Raw genomic sequence first — 18,168 nt, 5'->3', positions numbered from 1 at the left:
TACTAACACAGCCCAGTATGTCATTAGCCTTCTTGGCAACAAGGGCACACTGCCTCATATTCAGTTTATTGTCCATTGTAACCCCCAGGTTCTTTTCTTCAGAGCTGCTGCTAAGCCAGTTGGTCCCTAGCCTGTACTGGTGCATGGGATTTCCATCCTAAATGCAGGACTTTGCACTTGTTGAACCTCGTGGCTAGGGACAGAAATGATACGTGAATCGGTGTAAATGATTGGAAACCAATTTGAATCTGTAACACAACAGTTCAATGCACATTTAAATTGCTTTCAAAGGCTAGGGACAGAAGTTACACAAATCCCAGAGGCATTTGGAAGCAGGAAGATGTGATAAGCAACCCTGCAGAATCCTGCTGCTGTGATTCTGGACTGCAAATCCCAGAGACCTTGGGGGCAGCAGGAAAGCAGGTGAATACAGAGTACATGCTGGCTGCAAGCCAGAGGTGCATGCTCTAGCACCCCCTGGCTTCTGGCTTGAGCCACTGCATGTATGTGGCTGCATTTGCTGAATCGAAAGTGAATGTATATCCAATTGTTTCTTAGTTTAATCTCTGCATTTTAAACTAACCTGCTAAAACTGAATTGATTCAGCCTAAGGCTTTTTGACTTATTGTACTTAGCCAAAATGGCTGAAACCAGTTTAAGATAAATCTGGATAGATGTAGTATCAGATTTAACTGATTTAGGTTAAATCAACGTATTGAATTTCTGCCCCAGTTCCCCTCCAGAGTTGAGTTAACTCTCAGTCCCCCATCATCCCAGGCAAACCCCTGTCACAGGGTGGGCAAAACTAGCCTGGGCCTGAACTGTCTGCTCGAGCCTGGCTGGAAGGTGTCCTCTAGCAGCCCCCTGGCTTCTGGCTGGGGCCACTGCAGGCACATAGCTACGTTTCCAGAATTGCACATGAACAGCCATTCACTTTTTTTATTGGTTCAATCTACACAGTTTTGACCAACCTGCAAAAATTGAATCAATTCAGCCTTGGTCTTTTTGACTGTTTGCACTTAACCCATGAGATTTCTTTTGGTCCAGTCCTCAGGGCACTAATTGCCCATGCAGGTGGAGCCCCCTCTTGGAGACACAAGGCTCCAGCTGAGTCCCAGGATCTGCATGTGGCAGTAGAGAGGAGAGCCAGGCTGGCCCAGCTCCCCATGGCTCGTGTACAGCTTCTAGGACTCCACCAGACCCACGTGCTGCCAGTGGGGAGCAGCCAGTGGTCTGGCCCTGCTCCTTGCCACCACGTGCAGCTCCCAGGACTTGGCCAGGAAGCAGGGAGTGGGGCCAAACCAACCTGGCTCCATTGCGCCAGGCTTCCAGCCACTCCTGGCTGAGTCCTAGTAGCTGCACGTGGTGGTAGGGAGTGCGGAAAGCCATGAGCTCCTTCGCTCAGGGCTCACTCTCCCCAGTGGTGCATGAGTCCCTGGACCTGTGCATGACCTGCAGGAGGCCCTGCATGATGAAACCAGGCTGGCCCTGTCCCTGTGCTCCCACTACCCTGCCAGATGTGGCCTCGTGCTCCTGCCAGCCCTGGCCCCATGCTCCTGCCCAGCTGCAACTGTCTCACTTCACCACCGCCACTTTCCTACCTGCTGCCTGCCACACTGCAGCAGTGACAGGAGAAGCTGCTGGATGTGGGGGGAGCTGAGCAGTTCCCGAGGGAGTGGCAGCAGCAAGCCCACCTAGAAGCTGTGTGCTGGCCGGGCCTGAGGCTGAGAGCTCTGCCTAGCTAGGAGTGGGCAGGGCTCGGCCCCATGCAGACTGCAGCAGGGGCAGCTGTGGGCCAGGCTGGATACAATTAATTGGTGGGTGACCATTCATGGACCAGATGAAATTACCTGGTGGGCTGGATGCAACCCATAGGTTGTACCTTGCCCATCCCTGCCCTATATCCATCCAGGCTCTTTCCATTTCTTGGCATGTGGGGGATTTGTGGGGATCACGGTTTTCTTTTCTGCCCTCCATCTTAACTGAAATGGGGGCATAGAAAGGCAACACAGCAACTGTGTCAAGGATAACTCCCTATGATCTTATTTTTTCTGGAGTTCTCCTTTTTCATCTTTGCTATCAGTTGAAATGACATAAATATGGATAGAGATCACTATCAATAGAGATCCTACAGTAAATAATAAAATACAGGACACGCTGAGAACTGAAGTTGTTTCTGTGTACTCAGTTTATAGATATGCCAGTTTATCTGTGTTTATGTCTAATCCAACACCATGAACCATTAGTGCGTGCTGACAAATGTGCCGTTTATAAGGAAGTATGCTACCTATAAATAAATGACTTTTGTAAATGTCAAGCTAAACACTAAGATTAATAGATTTCTGCTCTTGGACTCAGTGAAGCTGAAAAACTCAGGTGTTTTGTAGTGATATAAAAATGCACAATACTGTGGCCCATACTATATCTGTGTTCAGCAAACCAGTTTCTTCTTCCTGTCTGGACTTGTTGATCTGCTATTTTTCCCTTGGCTGTTTAAGAGGACTGTTTCAAGACCACTACAACCAGTTGCATGATTTGTTTCTCTAGGTACGACCAGAGCTGTAAACCAAAATGTGGGCAGCTTCAAGCACTGAAAATTGTTTACATCAAGTAGAATAAACTTTATTCTAACTGGTGTTTGAGATTCCCACAGAAGGTCACAGGTATCACGAGCATTTGTGATATTAGCAGACATTATTACTGTGTTCTGATTTTGAACCCTAGCTATATAATGAGATGTGGGTAAATTAATGTTTTAGATTCATAGGAAAGTAGGGCTGGAATGAAGTCATCCAGTCCAGGGATGATCAATGCAGGATCATCCCTGAGTAAACCATCCTAGTCAAGTGTTTTTCTAACCTGCTTTTGAAAATATCCAGACTTGAAAATGTCTACCCTCTCTAAGTAATCCCTAACCTGTTTTTCTACTTGAGGTTGCTGTTTGTCGTCTTCCTTCTCTTTGCCATCAACTGTGCTTTTCATCTGGTGGCTGACCCTATTTGAGAGACTGAAGTTAAAAAAAAAAAAAAAAAAAAAAGCATTAAAGATTTCAGCCTTCCTTCTATAAGTAGATTGCCGTCTGCATTTTGTAAGGCACCTATGGTTTCATTGGTTTTCCTCTTATTTTTTGACATCCTTGTAGAATCTCTTTTTATTGCCTTTTTATGTCCCTTGCCAATTGCATTTCAAAATGTGCCTTGGCCTTCCTAGCTTTCTCCTTGCATGCCTATGTGATACTTGTATTTGCTTCCCTACCACTGTGACCAAGTTTCTGATTTTTTGAGTTTTGACTCAAAGAAGAGAGTGGTGTTTAGTCAGGTTCGTCTCCTGTGGCACTTCCCATTTTTCTGTTGTATCACGATCATTTGTTTCTGTGTTGTTAATAGCTCCTAAAAAGCTAGCTCTCCTTGACTCCTTTTCCGCTCAGACTATCCTCCCGGGGGATCCTACTCACCAAATCCACCAGACTGTTTTTTATGAAGTCCAGTGTCTTAGTTCTGCTGCCCTCCTTCCTTCCTTTCCTGAGGATCTTGAATTCTATCGTTTCATGATCACTGTCCCAAGTTACCTTCCACCTTCAGCCTAAACCTCCATGTTTGTGAACAGCAAGTCGAGGAGATTCTCCATTTCTTGTTGACCTCTCTACTATCTGTACCAAAAAGTTCTTCCTAACACACTTTAAGAACTTGCTGGACTGCTTGTGTGCTACAGTATTTGCCTCCCAGATGCCCTGATAATTAAAGTCCCCCATGAGAACCAGGTCCTGTGATGTGAAAATTTCCTTCACTTTTTTTAAAGAAGGGCTGGTGGCCTAACAGATGCTACCATGACATCCCCTACTGTTGCTCTTCCCTCTGATCTTTACCTAGAGGCTTTCCGCAGGCTCTCCTTCCACTTTGTACTGCACTTAAAAACATGTGTATACCTCCTCTTTCCTCCTCCTGTCCTACCACAAGTTATACGCATCTATGACAGTCTTCCAGTACCTTTGTGAGGGATCATGTACATCAGTCTTGCTGTACACCCATATACCTATCATTTGAAACGCATAGATTTTAAATTACCTTATTTTTTCTGCAACATTGGCAATGTCCAGAAGCAATCTTGATTTGAGGAGCTGGTGATTTGGTGGTTAAATGAGTGTAATTCCCCTTTTAGTTCCAATTAGTGTAGGAGTAGGATTTGGGTTTTTATATGCCAGTGAACCCACTATATGGTGAACTGTGCTTCGAACCAGTGTCTCCTGTTAATAGCATGAGAACATACATGTGTAACAAGGGTGCTCGCATATAATAAGAATGAAATGTACTCTCAAACATAGTAACAGGCTTTTTTATTAATTATTTATATTGCAGGAATGTCTAAAGGCCAACTAGGTTGGAATACACTGACAATCTCTGCTCCAAAGAGAACCCAGGTTGAAGTGAACCTGGGTACAATATTACAATATGCTCTGGCAATGCAAACACAGCTTTTTCTTATCTGTCTCCAGGCTGTACCGTCAATATATTATACACTTGAGCCTAAGAGCCTTCCAGGTGACAGTGCATTCTGAAAGTACTAAAAGGATCTAATACATTATGATTATACATACATAGGATACAGATGGTAAACACCATCACAGGTATAACTCAGCTACACGTTCAACACACTTAATGCTGTTTAAATATAAACACTGCATGCAAAGATCGGCAGTGAAAGAGAAAATTAAAACAGGATGCTAAAATATACCAATGGTCTATATCTACTTATAGAAATATAGCCAGAGGCTTAGAAAGTAGAAACTAAAGTGCTGTGTATAAAAGGCTTAGTCACATTTTAAAATATTTTTGTATGTATTTGCATACAAATACCACTGCATGGCTTGTGCAGTTGTTATTAACCCACCCACTTTCCAGACGAGCTTTCTACAGAGATGCAAATATTTAGGGAGGGGAAAGGATAAGAAGGGAAAGGGAAATGATGATTAAACCAGGTGAATTGTTTTGGCCATTAATTTGCTTGTCAAATAGTTAGTTGGGTTGTGACAACGTACATGTATGTTTTCAAATCTGATCTATCTTGGGGGGGAGCGGGGGAAAGGGCAATGAATGGGAGACTTGTGTTGCTGTGACTGGCCCTAATTCAGCTGAATACCTAAAGTGTGTGCTCAAGTCCCAGCCCAGCCCTGTAGACTGTTGAAGTCAATGGAGATTGAAACATGCTTTATTGACTAGGGAGGATATAAGTAAGTCATTAAATTCTTTGCTAAGCTGGGGGGTCTTAAGAGTGTAAGAGGCACTGCAGTACATAACTAGCTATAGGCACCTAGCTCTATGTTAGTGGAGTGTAATTCAATGGAAAGAAAAAGACGAATAGAGTTAGCTATGATGCCAATCCCATATGGAATTCTAAAGGCATTTCAGTATATGGAGCCTAATTTGCCAAGAAGGCTTAAATGGTCACACCTCACAGAGGTGAATGGGATGTGTGGGGGATAGTAAGTTTTTATACCCAACCTTTGGCTGAGTGCTACTGTATGCCCAGGGAGGGTTTTCTGCAAGGCAGGCTAGCAGGGCAGCAGCTGCAGTTGATGCTGTGCTGGCCATGGCCTCACAGCTGGCAAATGCAGGAACTTAGATTTTTTTAAAAGCAAAATTGTGGGATGTGCAGTAAGGCCCTCAGCTCTCAAAGCTCTACCACTTTGGGCTGTGACCTGCTTTCCATAATACTTAGGCACTTCTTCAAAGTGAAGGCTTTGGTTGTTTCACAAAGAAAAGAAATATTCTGTGTTTGAGAGCTTGTCTAAATCTATCCCAGTCATGCAGTGGATTCAATAAGATGAGAATCCTAGTCCTAGGTGATCTGTTTCTGCAGACCATCCTGATGGCAGCCTTGGGTCCTCTCCAGACTCTTCCTCACACCCTAATGTAATGGATGGAGAAGCTGCTAAGTAAAAACGCTAGCAGATGCCTACACAGCATGCTCTGAAATGATTCTCCAGTTGCTTTATATTTTGCTTGTTTATTTTCCCCCCAAAGATTTATGAAGTGCTTCATCCTCCACAGGGACAAGCCATGGGTCAAAGTGCTTTAGAGACATTGGCTGATTCATTAGCTATGATTCCCCAGCACTGCCATGTGGTCTTTAACGTGCCCACCTTCTAGATGGGCTGACAGTGGCATGAAGTCTTGTGCCCTAGACTTCGGAGGGAGCCAGTGTCTGGTTTAGGAATCCTCCATCTGTTCAGAGCATTGGGTTCTGTCTTCTCCTATCTGTACACAGAGCAGGCCAGTTGCCATCAGGACTCCTGTGGCAGATTGACAAAAAGGGCTTTATGTATGTTACATTTTCCTACAAAAAAATGCTGCTGCACATACTTGTGTGACAGTGTGGGACCAAAGGGCTTCTGCCTCCCACACTTGAGTAGCAACTCTTCCTGCACAGGACTCTGTAATAAAATAGTAAGTGCCACAGGCAGGACTGAAGCCTAGGACACCTTTATAGCTGAAAAAAGTGGTGTACGGGAAGTGGTCAGTGCTGCACTCTGATCCAAGTAGCTCTGGATGCTTTTGACTTCGCTGTTGGTCAAGTTTCCCTTGATGTACAAGATGGCAGCAAGGTGCTTTTTGCTATTGGACAGAAAGTAAGAGATATTAGAGAAGAGGCTACATCTCAATAGGATCTTCCCATGGCCCTCATCTGGGTGCTTTAGTCATTTTTCCTCAATGGCTGTGTTTGGGGGGGGTGGGGATCAGGGAGGCAGTGGCCAAACGCTATTATCTCAGTTCTGTGGATGGGACCTGAGGCACAGGGTGACCAGCACCCAAGCATCAATAGAAATTAATCATTTAAGTGCCTTTAAGGACCCAAGTCTAAAGATATGTTGCTATCTCTTATGCTGTTGAGAACATACCCACTTGCTTCCACGCTGCATGCTGCAAAGTGGAAATGAAGGAGTGAAGCTCCCCTGATGGTGCTTCCCGACTCCCCTCTGTGCTCTAAAGCATACCGGAGATGGAGTGTGAGCATGGCAGTGAGGGGTGTCCCTAGATGGCTTTGCTAGGTTTGGTGCATATAGAGAGAGCATAAGTGAGTGGGTCTGGGAGAGACTCCTCAGTGATCAGACAGGAAATCTGTGGGGGAGCAGATAACTGAATCTAGTCTCCCAGGCCCTGGCCAAGGAAAATGGTGTGTGCAGACTAAGGAAGCCACTGTTTCTCTAGCACTATAAAGTCTATTAGTATTTCCAAATACTGTCTGGTTCCTCTCACCTGATATCCGGGTATGTTTTAGCAAGCATAGCAACTTCGATTTTCGTGGCGCTTGAGTCTTGAAGTCGGATTATTTCTGCCAGTTTGGGCAGTGCAGAGTCCAGCCACGTGGCTGCAGACCCCTATCAGAAAAGGAATAGGACAAAACAGTCAGTAATCCAGGCCTGCTGTGATTACAGAGCCTCCTCTGGGCTCTTGAAGGGGTGGGGAGGCTGCTCCATGAACTTTGCTTAGTAACATTCCAGCTCACTGTTTTGGATGCAATTTGGCCAGTGTATAACCATTAAATGATGATGAAAAATGATTTTCAGAGTTTCCAGAATATATTCTAATTGGGGTTGGGCCCTGGACAGACTGGTGGAAATGGATTGAATAGGATGTATTTTTAAAACCTTTTAAAAGCCTACTTCTAAAAGCCTTGTCTGTAGTAAATTGTGCAGTTTGATTTGCTCCAGCTGTGGATTCTTCCTGCTACATCCAGTGAGTCGTGGGAAGGTTTTGGAGAACTAACAACAATCCCTTTCTCAACTACTTGTTGGCTTTGCGTATGTACAGTCACTTGATTTGCCTGGCAGTTGCCTGCTGTCTCCCATCCTTAGATGTATGCCTGCTTCTGAGACCTTTCCCCCATCTATCCAGCCAAGAGCCTCAAGTAGACCTGCTTTCCAGCTGCTGTGTTTAGCAACCCCTTGAAAAACTAACCACTGTTTGAAGGCATATGCCAGATGCTCAGGATAGCCTGAAAGGAACAGGTTCAGAAGTTAAGTGCCAGCACTGATGTGGTAAGCAATCACACCTACGTTTTTTGTGCAGAAAGTTTGCAAGAGGGAGGCATCATTTGTAATGCATTTTGCCAAGTTTTGCTGAAGTTCTGGAGTTTTCAGGGTGACTCTCTTCTTCATTAGCCTCACGATGTACTCTCTAACCAGGTGAACGTGAATCTTCTCCATAATGTCCTGTTAGGGAGGGAAATGTTAATCAGCTTATTAGGGTTGTATGTCCAGAAAAGTGTAATGATGCATAAAACATGGGAACAAACCTGCCCTACAGTTGAGCAAGGAGTTTCCACCCATCCCACTAGCACTTGACTGTAGTGGTGTAACACCTGCCTCTGTAGCCCCTCTCCTGTTTTATGTCTGAGCCCAATGGGAAATGGTGGATATAGGAGGGTGGGTGAGGTGCACAGTTTCCAGGTTTGGAGAATGAGTGGGAGTGGGTGGGTGAGGCATGCTTGGGAGAGCACAAATATTGGGACCCCCACAAGAAAAATCAGGAACTAGTAGAGAGAGGCAGTAACCAGGGGAAAATTGACATGGACCATCAGGGGCATTGTGGGTGGGTTAAAGAAAAGGTCGCTTATAACTTCTTGTATAACATCAGAAGGATGTTACATTGTGCGTGTGGACTGAGGGCAGTGTGGCCCCAGGCCTGTGAAATCTACCACCACAAATTCCTATTCTTGTTTCTGTCAAGGAAGCCCAGGGACTTCAGTAGCATGGACCTTCTCATTTGCCTCTGCCTCAGACCGGCACCAGAGGCGTGTCCTACACGGTACACAATGGGGCTTTCCTAACGAGCAAATGTGTTGGAATTGGCTCTATTTCCAGAATGGTAATTTCCCACTGAGAAAATGGGACACTTGGAAAATACCTATAAATGGCATGTGAAGGGTGGCAATATCCCCAGGAAACAGGAAGCTGTCTTATTTCCACCTATTTCGCTCTCTGCTTACACGAGTTACAGAGTACGTTTAAATTACTAAAAATATAATTGCAGGATATTTGGACCTCTTTGTGGAGACTTTCTATTGGCTTTAGGATGTTTGCTGTAGAAACACTAGAAATCTGGCTTTGGTCCCACATGTTAACTCAGATGTACCCGAGAGTGAAATTTTGCAACAGCTAAGCTTCTGGTAAAATGGAGTTTGCATCTGTGCAGGCCTTCTTGGGCTGAAGGGACTGACAGCCAAAATCCTGTTGTAGAGGATGCCTTATTTTGGAGAGTCGTCATAATACTGATTCCTATCTAGCTCCTCATTCCCATTCTCAGTGCTAAATTAACCGTATAAATGAGCTATGCAACTGCTTTTGGAGAACAGCAGGCTCAGGTCATGGCTGTATAGGGATAGTTTGGATTAAACTTCAAAGGATTCCCTCCTATGGGAAGAGAGATTTGTAGCTGGGAAAGCTCATCGATCTAAATAGGGTGATGTTGGCTCAGGAAAGAGGCATGTCCAGTCACCTGCCAAAGTGAGAAGTATGTGCGTCTTTCAAGTGGTTCCTAGCCAAAGAGCTAGGTTCAGGTTTCCTAGACTTGTTCCACTGTTTCCCTGCAACTTACCTTATAGAAAGGGTCTCGAAGAGTGTGGAACTGCAAAAGAGAACTGCTGGTGGTTTCGAGGATCTCCTCCATGATACCTTCGGTGCAAGCCCACTTATTTTGGGTAAACTTCTTAAACAAGGGCTGAAGAAAGAAAAAGTCTGGTCAGCTTCTACAAAGCAAAACTGAAGCGCAGTATATTCAGAGATTAAAATTTCATACAGCCACACAAATGCGTGTGGTCCTATATGAAGAACTTGAAGATGCCCTGCTAAAGGGGGAGAAGAATGAATTATGGGTCCCCCTCTTGCCCCTCACCCCTCCACTCCTTAACATTTTATAATGATGAGGACAGGTGGCCTGAAATGCTTTAATAAAAGATCCCTTTTCTGTCTCCATTGTTATTGAGATTTTCATGCCCTGTCTTCCCCAGTGACATCACAAGATGCAAGGGAAGGGAAGGTAGGCAATTATGGAAATAAATTGTGGTTGTATTTAATCTCAAAACAAAATAGAAAAAATGGTGTTAACTAACATATCAAATAATGAGCACTGAGAGAGGGAGCCTAGGGTAAAGGAAAAATACTCTGTCCTTTCATTAAGGTGCGAGTCCACGTAAATATCCTCAAGAGCTCCCAAGAAGCTCTCCTAAAAAAAAGGCAAAATTTTTGATTTTTCAATTGCAAAATTTCCCATATAGAGAAGTCAACTTCAGGGGTACTAGTCTCTTGGATAAAAACAGCAAGATGATGAACTCAACCATGTATATATTACTGAGGTGATGATACTGATGAGATGGATGAAGCTATAAGTTTGGGTTGCCACAGATAGCTGAATACAATTCAGGGTTGTCATGTATGTTTTTTTTTCCCCTTTTGTTTTTCTGAATGCAAGACCATGGAATTTCTTTTAAAAAATTGTGTTGAACTTTTATTGATTTATTTTTGCCTTAAATCTATTAAAATTCTTTCCCTCTATAGAAACCTGCCACATATGAGATATTATATACATGAATTTTCTAGTCATATGTCATACCTTTAATTCCAGAAACAAATCTTGAAGCAGTACATTATAAGCACTGTTCTCAATCTCATTAAGTGTGGTGAGAATACTAGCTTTTGTATCATCTGGTGTGGATACAGTTTTCTCAGCGTGGGTTCTGAAACAAGTGTCCACAGGTTAAGAATAATATATTACGCACTTTTCCCACTAGCATTTCTGTTTTGTATGTTAAAGTTCCAGAAAATAAAATTCAGCACCAGGACATAATATTTGGATCTCTACCCAAAATGTAATCTAGAATTTTAAGTGGTGTTCATGTCCTAGGGTAGAAGTGATATCAGTGTTATTTGGAAGGGTTGCTGAGTGGCTTGTACTATGAGATCACTTTAATATCAGTTTGTCTGGAAGCTATCCTATTTGTGGTTATTTGAAGCATGTATAAATAATTGCTGCCTATATAAACAACAAAGCCACAACCTGGCACTGAGCTAGTAATGACCGAGTTGTGTAGAGGCCAAATTGACATAGGAATGCATGGGAGCCAGTTAGTGTCAAAATCCATCCCTCCTTGCATGGATGGCAATGGTTCTCTCCATAAGAGATTTTGAGTGACCTGGGGTACAGTGAGGTCAGAAGGGTACACCGGGCAGATGCATGACCACTGACGCACATGAAATGGAGGGTAGCGGCAGGTCAGATCTTCTGCTTGCTCCTATACTGGAGAGGGGAGTTGGCGGCTTCATGTTAGGCTGTAGGATTCTGTTCCTTGACCTCTATGACTTTTGAATACATGGTTTTTACTCAGGCTGTGAACTCTCATCTGGATTTTGTTTTCCTTCAAATATGTTATTAAAATACCACAGTACATGACCCCCTGCCAGGGTAACTTCTGTAGCAGAATGCTGATGGAGAGCTGCACAGCTTGGTCAGAGAAAAATACAGTTGTGGAAACTGTCCAAATAGCATGAATTGCCCTATTCCTATGTTAAATCCACAAAACACTGTGGGATTCCCCAACCATGTACCTGTTCTACCAAAGGCTACACAAACTAGGTGACTTGCCAGTGATCGGTCAGCGTAAGAGCCAGGTGTGGAACCCGGGGGTCCTGGCCCCAAAGCTTTCCTTTAACAAGGAGGCAGAACTTCTGCTCAATGAGAGGAACACTTGAATCTTGGGGGAAGCAAGATTATTAGTTGAAGATTAATGAAGAAATTATTAGTTGAAGGTCTCAGGGAGGGATTCTCTGCTGCTGCATGAATGACTTCTATGGTGCTATGATGATTTATACTAGCTACAAGTCTCTCTTGGGTTACAAATAGGAAAGCATGTAGCAATGTTCAATCAGACATTTTGGCTACCAGATATTAGAAGTTGCTCTGTTTGAATATCATTTTAAATTCATAGAAAAATATGGACTACAGTTAAGGGTACATTTGCTATACCCTTACTTGGTATATTTACTACTTCTACACGCTTAGGTCGTATTATTCATTAAAAAGCTTAAACAAGGCAGTTGATTCTTACTTACCTAAAACTTGCACAGTTATTCACATTTGCAATTATTGTTTCCTTGAAATATCTGTGCTGTCTATTTTTCTCTTTAAAGTCTTCTAAAGCCTTCTTATAGCTAAAGAGAAGATTGAAGAAGAAATAATTATTAGTAACTTAGCTATCTGATACCATTGTTATTCTGCTGCAATGTCTTTCAAACTGGCTTTTGGGTTGGGTACCCCTTTTGTAAGTTTTCTTCCTTCTCCACTTATCTTTCTCATTTTCTCTTCTGCTCTCATATTCCTTCTTCCCATGTACCTACAAGATGACTGCCATATACCCCCTCAGGTTTCATATTATCCCAGTTCAAGAACCGCTGATCAAGTGTTCTTCTGACACCTGTCTTATCGCACCTTTTCAAGAAAGTCGACAGCTCCACCAACAGTATGACTGAGGCTTGCTTGCCCAGGTCAGGGGTTATTTCCTCCGCTCGTTTTTGTCCTCCATGGATAGTCTAAGGAACAAGAATTAAACAACTTTAAATGTCTAAGGGTCCAAACAGACAGGTAAACTGCTAAGGCAGTTGGAGCTATTTTCATTATAGTTTGCAGTACCAACCAAGATGAGGGGCCCACTGCACTAGGTTCTGCTCAAGCGCAGGTAAGAGATAGCTGTGCAAGATCTTTGGAGCAGGAACTAACTAGGTAAGATTGCCTGGAGTCAGGAAAAGGAGCAGATGCCCCAGAAGGTGAAATGGCTTCTTACTGTCTCAAAGGAGACCTGTGTCCTATTTGTACCTGTCCTGAATCCAGGGTCAAGCATCCATAGACTGAACCCCCCACCTCCCCAGCAGTACACAAGAGGACTGTGCTTATTTGGGACACTAAAGCAAATTGTTATCTCTGATTTCCGATCAAGAGGAAGAAGACATTAAACAGAAATTTTGTTGTAGGGGAGGCCTGAACACAGCTCTTCTATTTTTTGCCAAGTGCCGGGTGATTTTGTTTAAAAATCTAACCCTAGCATAAAACTAAAGAATTGCATTTACAGACAAAACCTCCCACTAATTTAAGAAGGATGGGAAGTGAGGGGGTGGGGAGAGAGTGGGGAATACTGTCTGACAAAAGAAGATGGGGGATCAGAGTAATCTGTCTAAATAAAATTCCTGAAACTTAATGAGACCCAACAACAAACAACTGTCCCTTTGCCCATGTGTCTGGAAGAGGTGTTTTTTCTGCTTTCTCCAATGTAATGTTAACTGATACTGAGGGTTTGATTTTGTTTTGCTTAAGAGTACAGAAGGGTGAGATTTCCCTTCACCACAGTGGAGATCTTTTTTCCAAGGCTGCAGAGCAGGAGGTACTGGATCAGCCCAAAGAATCAGCTACTCTTACTAACGTCAGAGGATCCTAGTGGCTAGGACCTGAGCCTTAGGTTCAGTCTAGGGTCTGACCTCATCTAACTTTGGAAAATCACTTAGCCTTCCTGTACCTTATGTGACTTTGTGAGGATAAATCTATTTAATTAACAAATGCTCAGTAATTGGGGTAATGAAAGTGGTAAGTAGCTCTATAAATTTTCCATTGCATTAGTTTGTTTTCTGTTTATGTGGCTAGCTGGAGCATTTTTAATGGGTTGTGCAAACTCTGATACAAGCACAGTTTAATTATTTTTAATATTTACTGGCTCATTTAAAAATACAGTGCATTTTTATTACCTGGAGGACGTGGAAGTCTAATTCATTATGAAAATATTTCTCAGGTTTCTCTGGTTCTTTCTCTTCTGTCCATTTTCTGATTTCTAATTCCAAAGTTTTGGCCAACCAGCTCTTGACAGTAGCCTTTAGAAAACCAAAAAAACCCAGCAACATTTACCATAAACTGAACAAACCATTCCTATTGCACTCATTTTCTCTGGGCCAGAATTTACACAGAGCCCACACTATTTGTCTAGACATTGACACCAGACCCCACAGAGAGCTCAAGACCATGTCGAAAGAATCTCTCCCCTACTCAGAGCTTCAACTTTTCAAATATTTTAAAAACAACAATTTCTTTAAAATGCAGCTGCCAGACACCTGGTAGATGTGTCGGTCACTGCCGTGGGCAGCATGAGAACTTCACTTTTTGGGGTTCTGGAGATGGCAGCATGTCTTTCACTTCATTTCAGATCACCATATCTGAGGACCAAATCCTGCTCCATGCCAGTTGTATACTGAATTGAGACACTCATGTGTAAAGGCCATGTGTTACCCTTTGGGTCCAGTCCTGAGTCATTATCTTCTGTTACCAGCTCAAAAGCAGTAGTGTAACTAAGGGAGGGGTGAGCACAACCCCAGCCCTGGGTGCTGACCGGGCAGGGGTTATGGCAGGGGAACAAAAATTAGCAGCCATTGCCACTGCTTTCCTGGCTGCCACGCCACTGCTGGATGCAGAGCTCAGCAGTTGCTCCACTACTCGAAAGACGGAGCAGTCAGAATACCCTGAGGTGGTTTGGCATTTCTGGTGAGAGCTCCCCTGAGGGAGAGAGATGAAGTACTGCTCCAAATCCCCAGGGGCCACAGGTAATGGAAGCTCCTCATGACCCTTCAGTCCTTGCACTCCCCGCCTTCAAGGCAGCACACGAGTTAACGCTGTGTTGTTTGTTGGCATATTTCCCCCTGCTCAGATATTGAACCACGGGGAGATGTGGACGGCACAGAATGGCTGCATCTGGGATCTGACGTGTCTTGCTCTTGAGATGCATGTTGGATAGCTGCAGAGACTGCCTGTCCCCCCATCTGCTGTTGTACTGTTTACTCAGACTTGGCTCATTGCTCCCAGCTGGACGTGATTATAGCTCAGAACTCCAGGCCCAGCTCTCTCGACTCGCACCCTTTCAAGAACTGCAGCCCAGCATTTCTGATGCAGCAATGGCACTAAATTCTGTGCACACTGTACAAACAAATCAAGAAAAGTTGCTTCTGTCTTTTATGTCTGTGCAACAGGAAGTTGTTCAGAGCACCAGAGGGTCAAACTTTCAAAGTCAGACTTGCATGGACATGATTGATCTCTCACCTGAAGGTGCACACCAGAAGTCTCTTCCTAGGAGCTATACTGGACATGCCCATCTTTGCATGCTTAACTGATGATTGGACCCCATAAAGATCTTTGGGGGTATGTGGGGTTTTTTCCTCTGAGCATACCATTTTATTTCTAGGATGATCACTGCTTTTTGAACAATACCCTGCCTCCCCCAAAGTCGGTATATGAACTTGTGTGAAGGCCATAGCAGTATTCTGTAGGTCAGTGGGTTTGGGGAATGAGGAAAGACTATCCATTTCCTGCCAGGGAAATTGGGCAAACATGTGAGCTTGAAGTATATAGACAACTACAAGGGCAGCAAAATAACATGCAGCTGCTGTGCCATTGAGAAGGCAGCTTCATGAAGGAATGATACAGATATAAGAAAGGTAGGGAGACGTCCAGGAACAGGCTCTCACCATTTCGTTGCACAAGTATTTAGCTTCTAGCTGTCTGATTTGTTTTGCTGGCAAAAGGCTTCCAAGTTTAGCTCCTTCCAAGTCATTCTTCAGAATAGGATTTTTGATGATGTCACTGGAATGACAAAAAACAAACAATTGCATTTCTCAGGATAAGCTTAATTCAAGACAGCTGCTTACATAACATTTCCCGAAGAAAGCAGTGAAAGCCAAGGTAAAACTTCATTGCCCTTAAACCCCAGCATGGCAGGGAAGAAAGGAAGCAACGGCCAGGCTGCACAGCCCAAGTCTCTCTTCCTAGCTTCTTTGTGCCACTAAACAACTGGGTGAAGTTGGCATGGCCTGCCGTGGGAATTTGAACAGGGCATAAATGTTCTTTTCCCACTGGAGCCAGAGGCTGAGTTGACTGCCACTCCTGGAGGTCTGCTGGGATAGGGGAATTCAAACCCATTCTTGTTCAGCAGCTGGGCAGCCTATGACACTGGCATTTAGCCACAACAAGATATTTGGAAAATGCTTAAGAGCTTCAGTAACTAAATGACTACTTTTAAGGCAGGGGTGGGCAAAATGAGGCCTGCCAAGCCATTCTATCTCAGCCTATGGGGCCCCTAAAAATTTAGAAAATGAATATTTATCTGCCCCCTGATGTGATCCTTGATGGCTTGCCAAAACTCAGTAAACGGCCCTCTGCCTGACAGAATTGCTCACCCCTGTTTTAAGGCCTCCTGTTCTGCTATCACTAGGGTAACCATATTATTTTTAAGGAAATCCAGGACACTGTCCCTGCCCCAGGCAGGAAGAGCAGTGTTCAGCCCAGACTACCACCTGTTTCCAGCCACTGCTCAGGAGCAGCCAGGCTGGAAGTACAGGCAGCATAGCACTAATCCAGGACTCATTTCCATTTTCACTGACTAGCCAGGACGGCGTATGAAATCTGGGACCATCACTGGCAAACTGGGATGAACAGTCACCCTAGCTATCGCCGTTCCTTCAAAATGCTTGCTGAAGTAGGCACTGGAGGCGTGATCCAAAGTGGAATTCCTCTATTGTTCTGGCTTAAATCTGCATGACTTCGCTATGAAAGAGGTGAGATTCATATGAGCCTGGGACTGGACTTGGGAATTAGCCTCACCCTTCTGACCCACAGCGAATAAATCCAGCAGTTGCCCAACCTCCGTCTTTCCAGATGATGCAGCAATTCTGAAACGGTTTCCTATCCTAGCAATAATGCATGGGTTGACTGCATGCGCTGTTAGAAAGGTCAGGCAGATCTCAGTACATAACATTTCCCGAAAGCCTTTGTCAGCTTTATGCCGCCTTGATCCCAGGCTGCTGAGTTTAACTGGGTCAAGGGGTAACACCCCTGAAGGAGCTGCTCTGATACCAAAGGGATTGTTGGAGCACGGCAGCGCGCCTCCTGCTTTGCTTGGTGTTTTGGCTGGTTGGGGTGGGAGCGGTAGGAGGAAGCCAGGGGAAGCCCTTGGTACTGGAACTGGGGGTGCCAGAGTAGATATTAGAAAAGTCACCTAGTGATTTACACGCGAACAACATCCAGCAATGATCAGCTGCCTTGTTTAGCTGACTAGAGAGATCTATGGCACGGGCTACTCTGGATGCTTATGTATGTGTCAGGAACTCAGCACAGGTGAAAACTGAATTAAGTACAACTGGTGCACAGTTAGCTGAACTGGTGAAAGCCAAGACTGATGAAATAATGTAAAGTGTGACCCCCCCCCCTCCTCACCCCCAGGGACATTCCTGTCATGCTTCCTTTTTTTGAAAATTATATTCTGCTTTGAGACAAAAAGCCCAGCAATGATTATGACCACAACCCCTCCACATTTCCTTCTCTTTCTTTGCTTCTCCTATTCAATACACGTACATCTATGTGCTATACACATTTTCCTGAGCAGGGACCAGATCAGCGCCCCCACTGGGCCCCCTTTGGGCCTCAGGGGAGGCGCACCTAGGCCAAGGGTCAGGGAGGATCTAGTCAGGGAACTTCTGGAGGGACTGGATGTATTCATCGGTTGGTCTGGATGATCTCCACCCCTAGTGCTGAGGGAATTAGCTGAGGTCACTGTGGGACCCCTGGCACAGCTGTACAAGCACTCGCGGTGCTCGAGGACTGGAAGAGGGCCAATGTGGTTCCCATCTTCAAAAAAGGGAGGAGGACCCAGGAAACTATAGGCCAGTTAGCTTACCTTGATCCTGGGCAAGCTTTTTGAGAGAATTATTCTGGTACATATCCACGAGGGGCCAGCAGGGGAGATTATGCTTAGGGGCAACCAACTCGGGTTCATTAGCAGCAGGTCCTGTCAGACCAACCTGGTGGCCTTCTATGACCAGGTCACCAAATCCTTAGATGCAGGGGTAGCAGTGGACATAGTTTTCCTGGACTTTAGGAAGGCCTTCGACACTATCTCTCACCCTGTTCTCATTAAAAAACTGGGGGACTGTGGTGTCGACACCTACACAGCCAGTTGGCAACCTATTTGATTGGAGGGCCACATCCAGAGAGTGGTGGTGGCAGTGGGGTCCCCCAGGGCTCGGTCCTCGGGCCCACACTGTTCAGCATCTTCATCAGTGACTTGGGCGAGGGGGTAAACACCACCCTGTTC

At 44.6% G+C, this 18,168-nt stretch overlaps 1 protein-coding gene across 4 annotated transcripts in view; it reads right to left on the bottom strand.

Moving 5' to 3' along the window:
* Nucleotides 1-4,316: 4,316 nt before the first annotated feature.
* TNFAIP2 (TNF alpha induced protein 2) overlaps nucleotides 4,317-18,168 on the bottom strand; it is a 49,922-nt gene continuing 36,070 nt past the window's right edge. For all 4 annotated transcript variants that reach the window (XM_090034086.1, XM_090034087.1, XM_090034090.1 and 1 more), the window contains exons 4-12: nucleotides 15,548-15,662; nucleotides 13,784-13,906; nucleotides 12,480-12,580; nucleotides 12,104-12,202; nucleotides 10,608-10,731; nucleotides 9,594-9,716; nucleotides 8,054-8,209; nucleotides 7,254-7,375; nucleotides 4,317-6,611 (exon numbers count right to left, since the gene is read on the bottom strand). In XM_090034086.1, the coding sequence (XP_089890212.1) occupies nucleotides 6,470-6,611; nucleotides 7,254-7,375; nucleotides 8,054-8,209; nucleotides 9,594-9,716; nucleotides 10,608-10,731; nucleotides 12,104-12,202; nucleotides 12,480-12,580; nucleotides 13,784-13,906; nucleotides 15,548-15,662 (1,105 nt within the window). In that variant the 3' untranslated portion in view covers nucleotides 4,317-6,469. The remainder of the gene's footprint in view (nucleotides 6,612-7,253; nucleotides 7,376-8,053; nucleotides 8,210-9,593; nucleotides 9,717-10,607; nucleotides 10,732-12,103; nucleotides 12,203-12,479; nucleotides 12,581-13,783; nucleotides 13,907-15,547; nucleotides 15,663-18,168) is intronic.

Source organism: Crocodylus siamensis, chromosome 2 (assembly GCF_052110815.1).
Source record: "Crocodylus siamensis isolate JL-2025a chromosome 2, ASM5211081v1, whole genome shotgun sequence".
NCBI classification, from domain to species: Eukaryota; Metazoa; Chordata; order Crocodylia; family Crocodylidae; genus Crocodylus; species Crocodylus siamensis.
The sequence above is the reverse complement of the archived record's forward strand: the minus strand, read 5'-3'. Positions and strand labels throughout refer to the sequence as shown.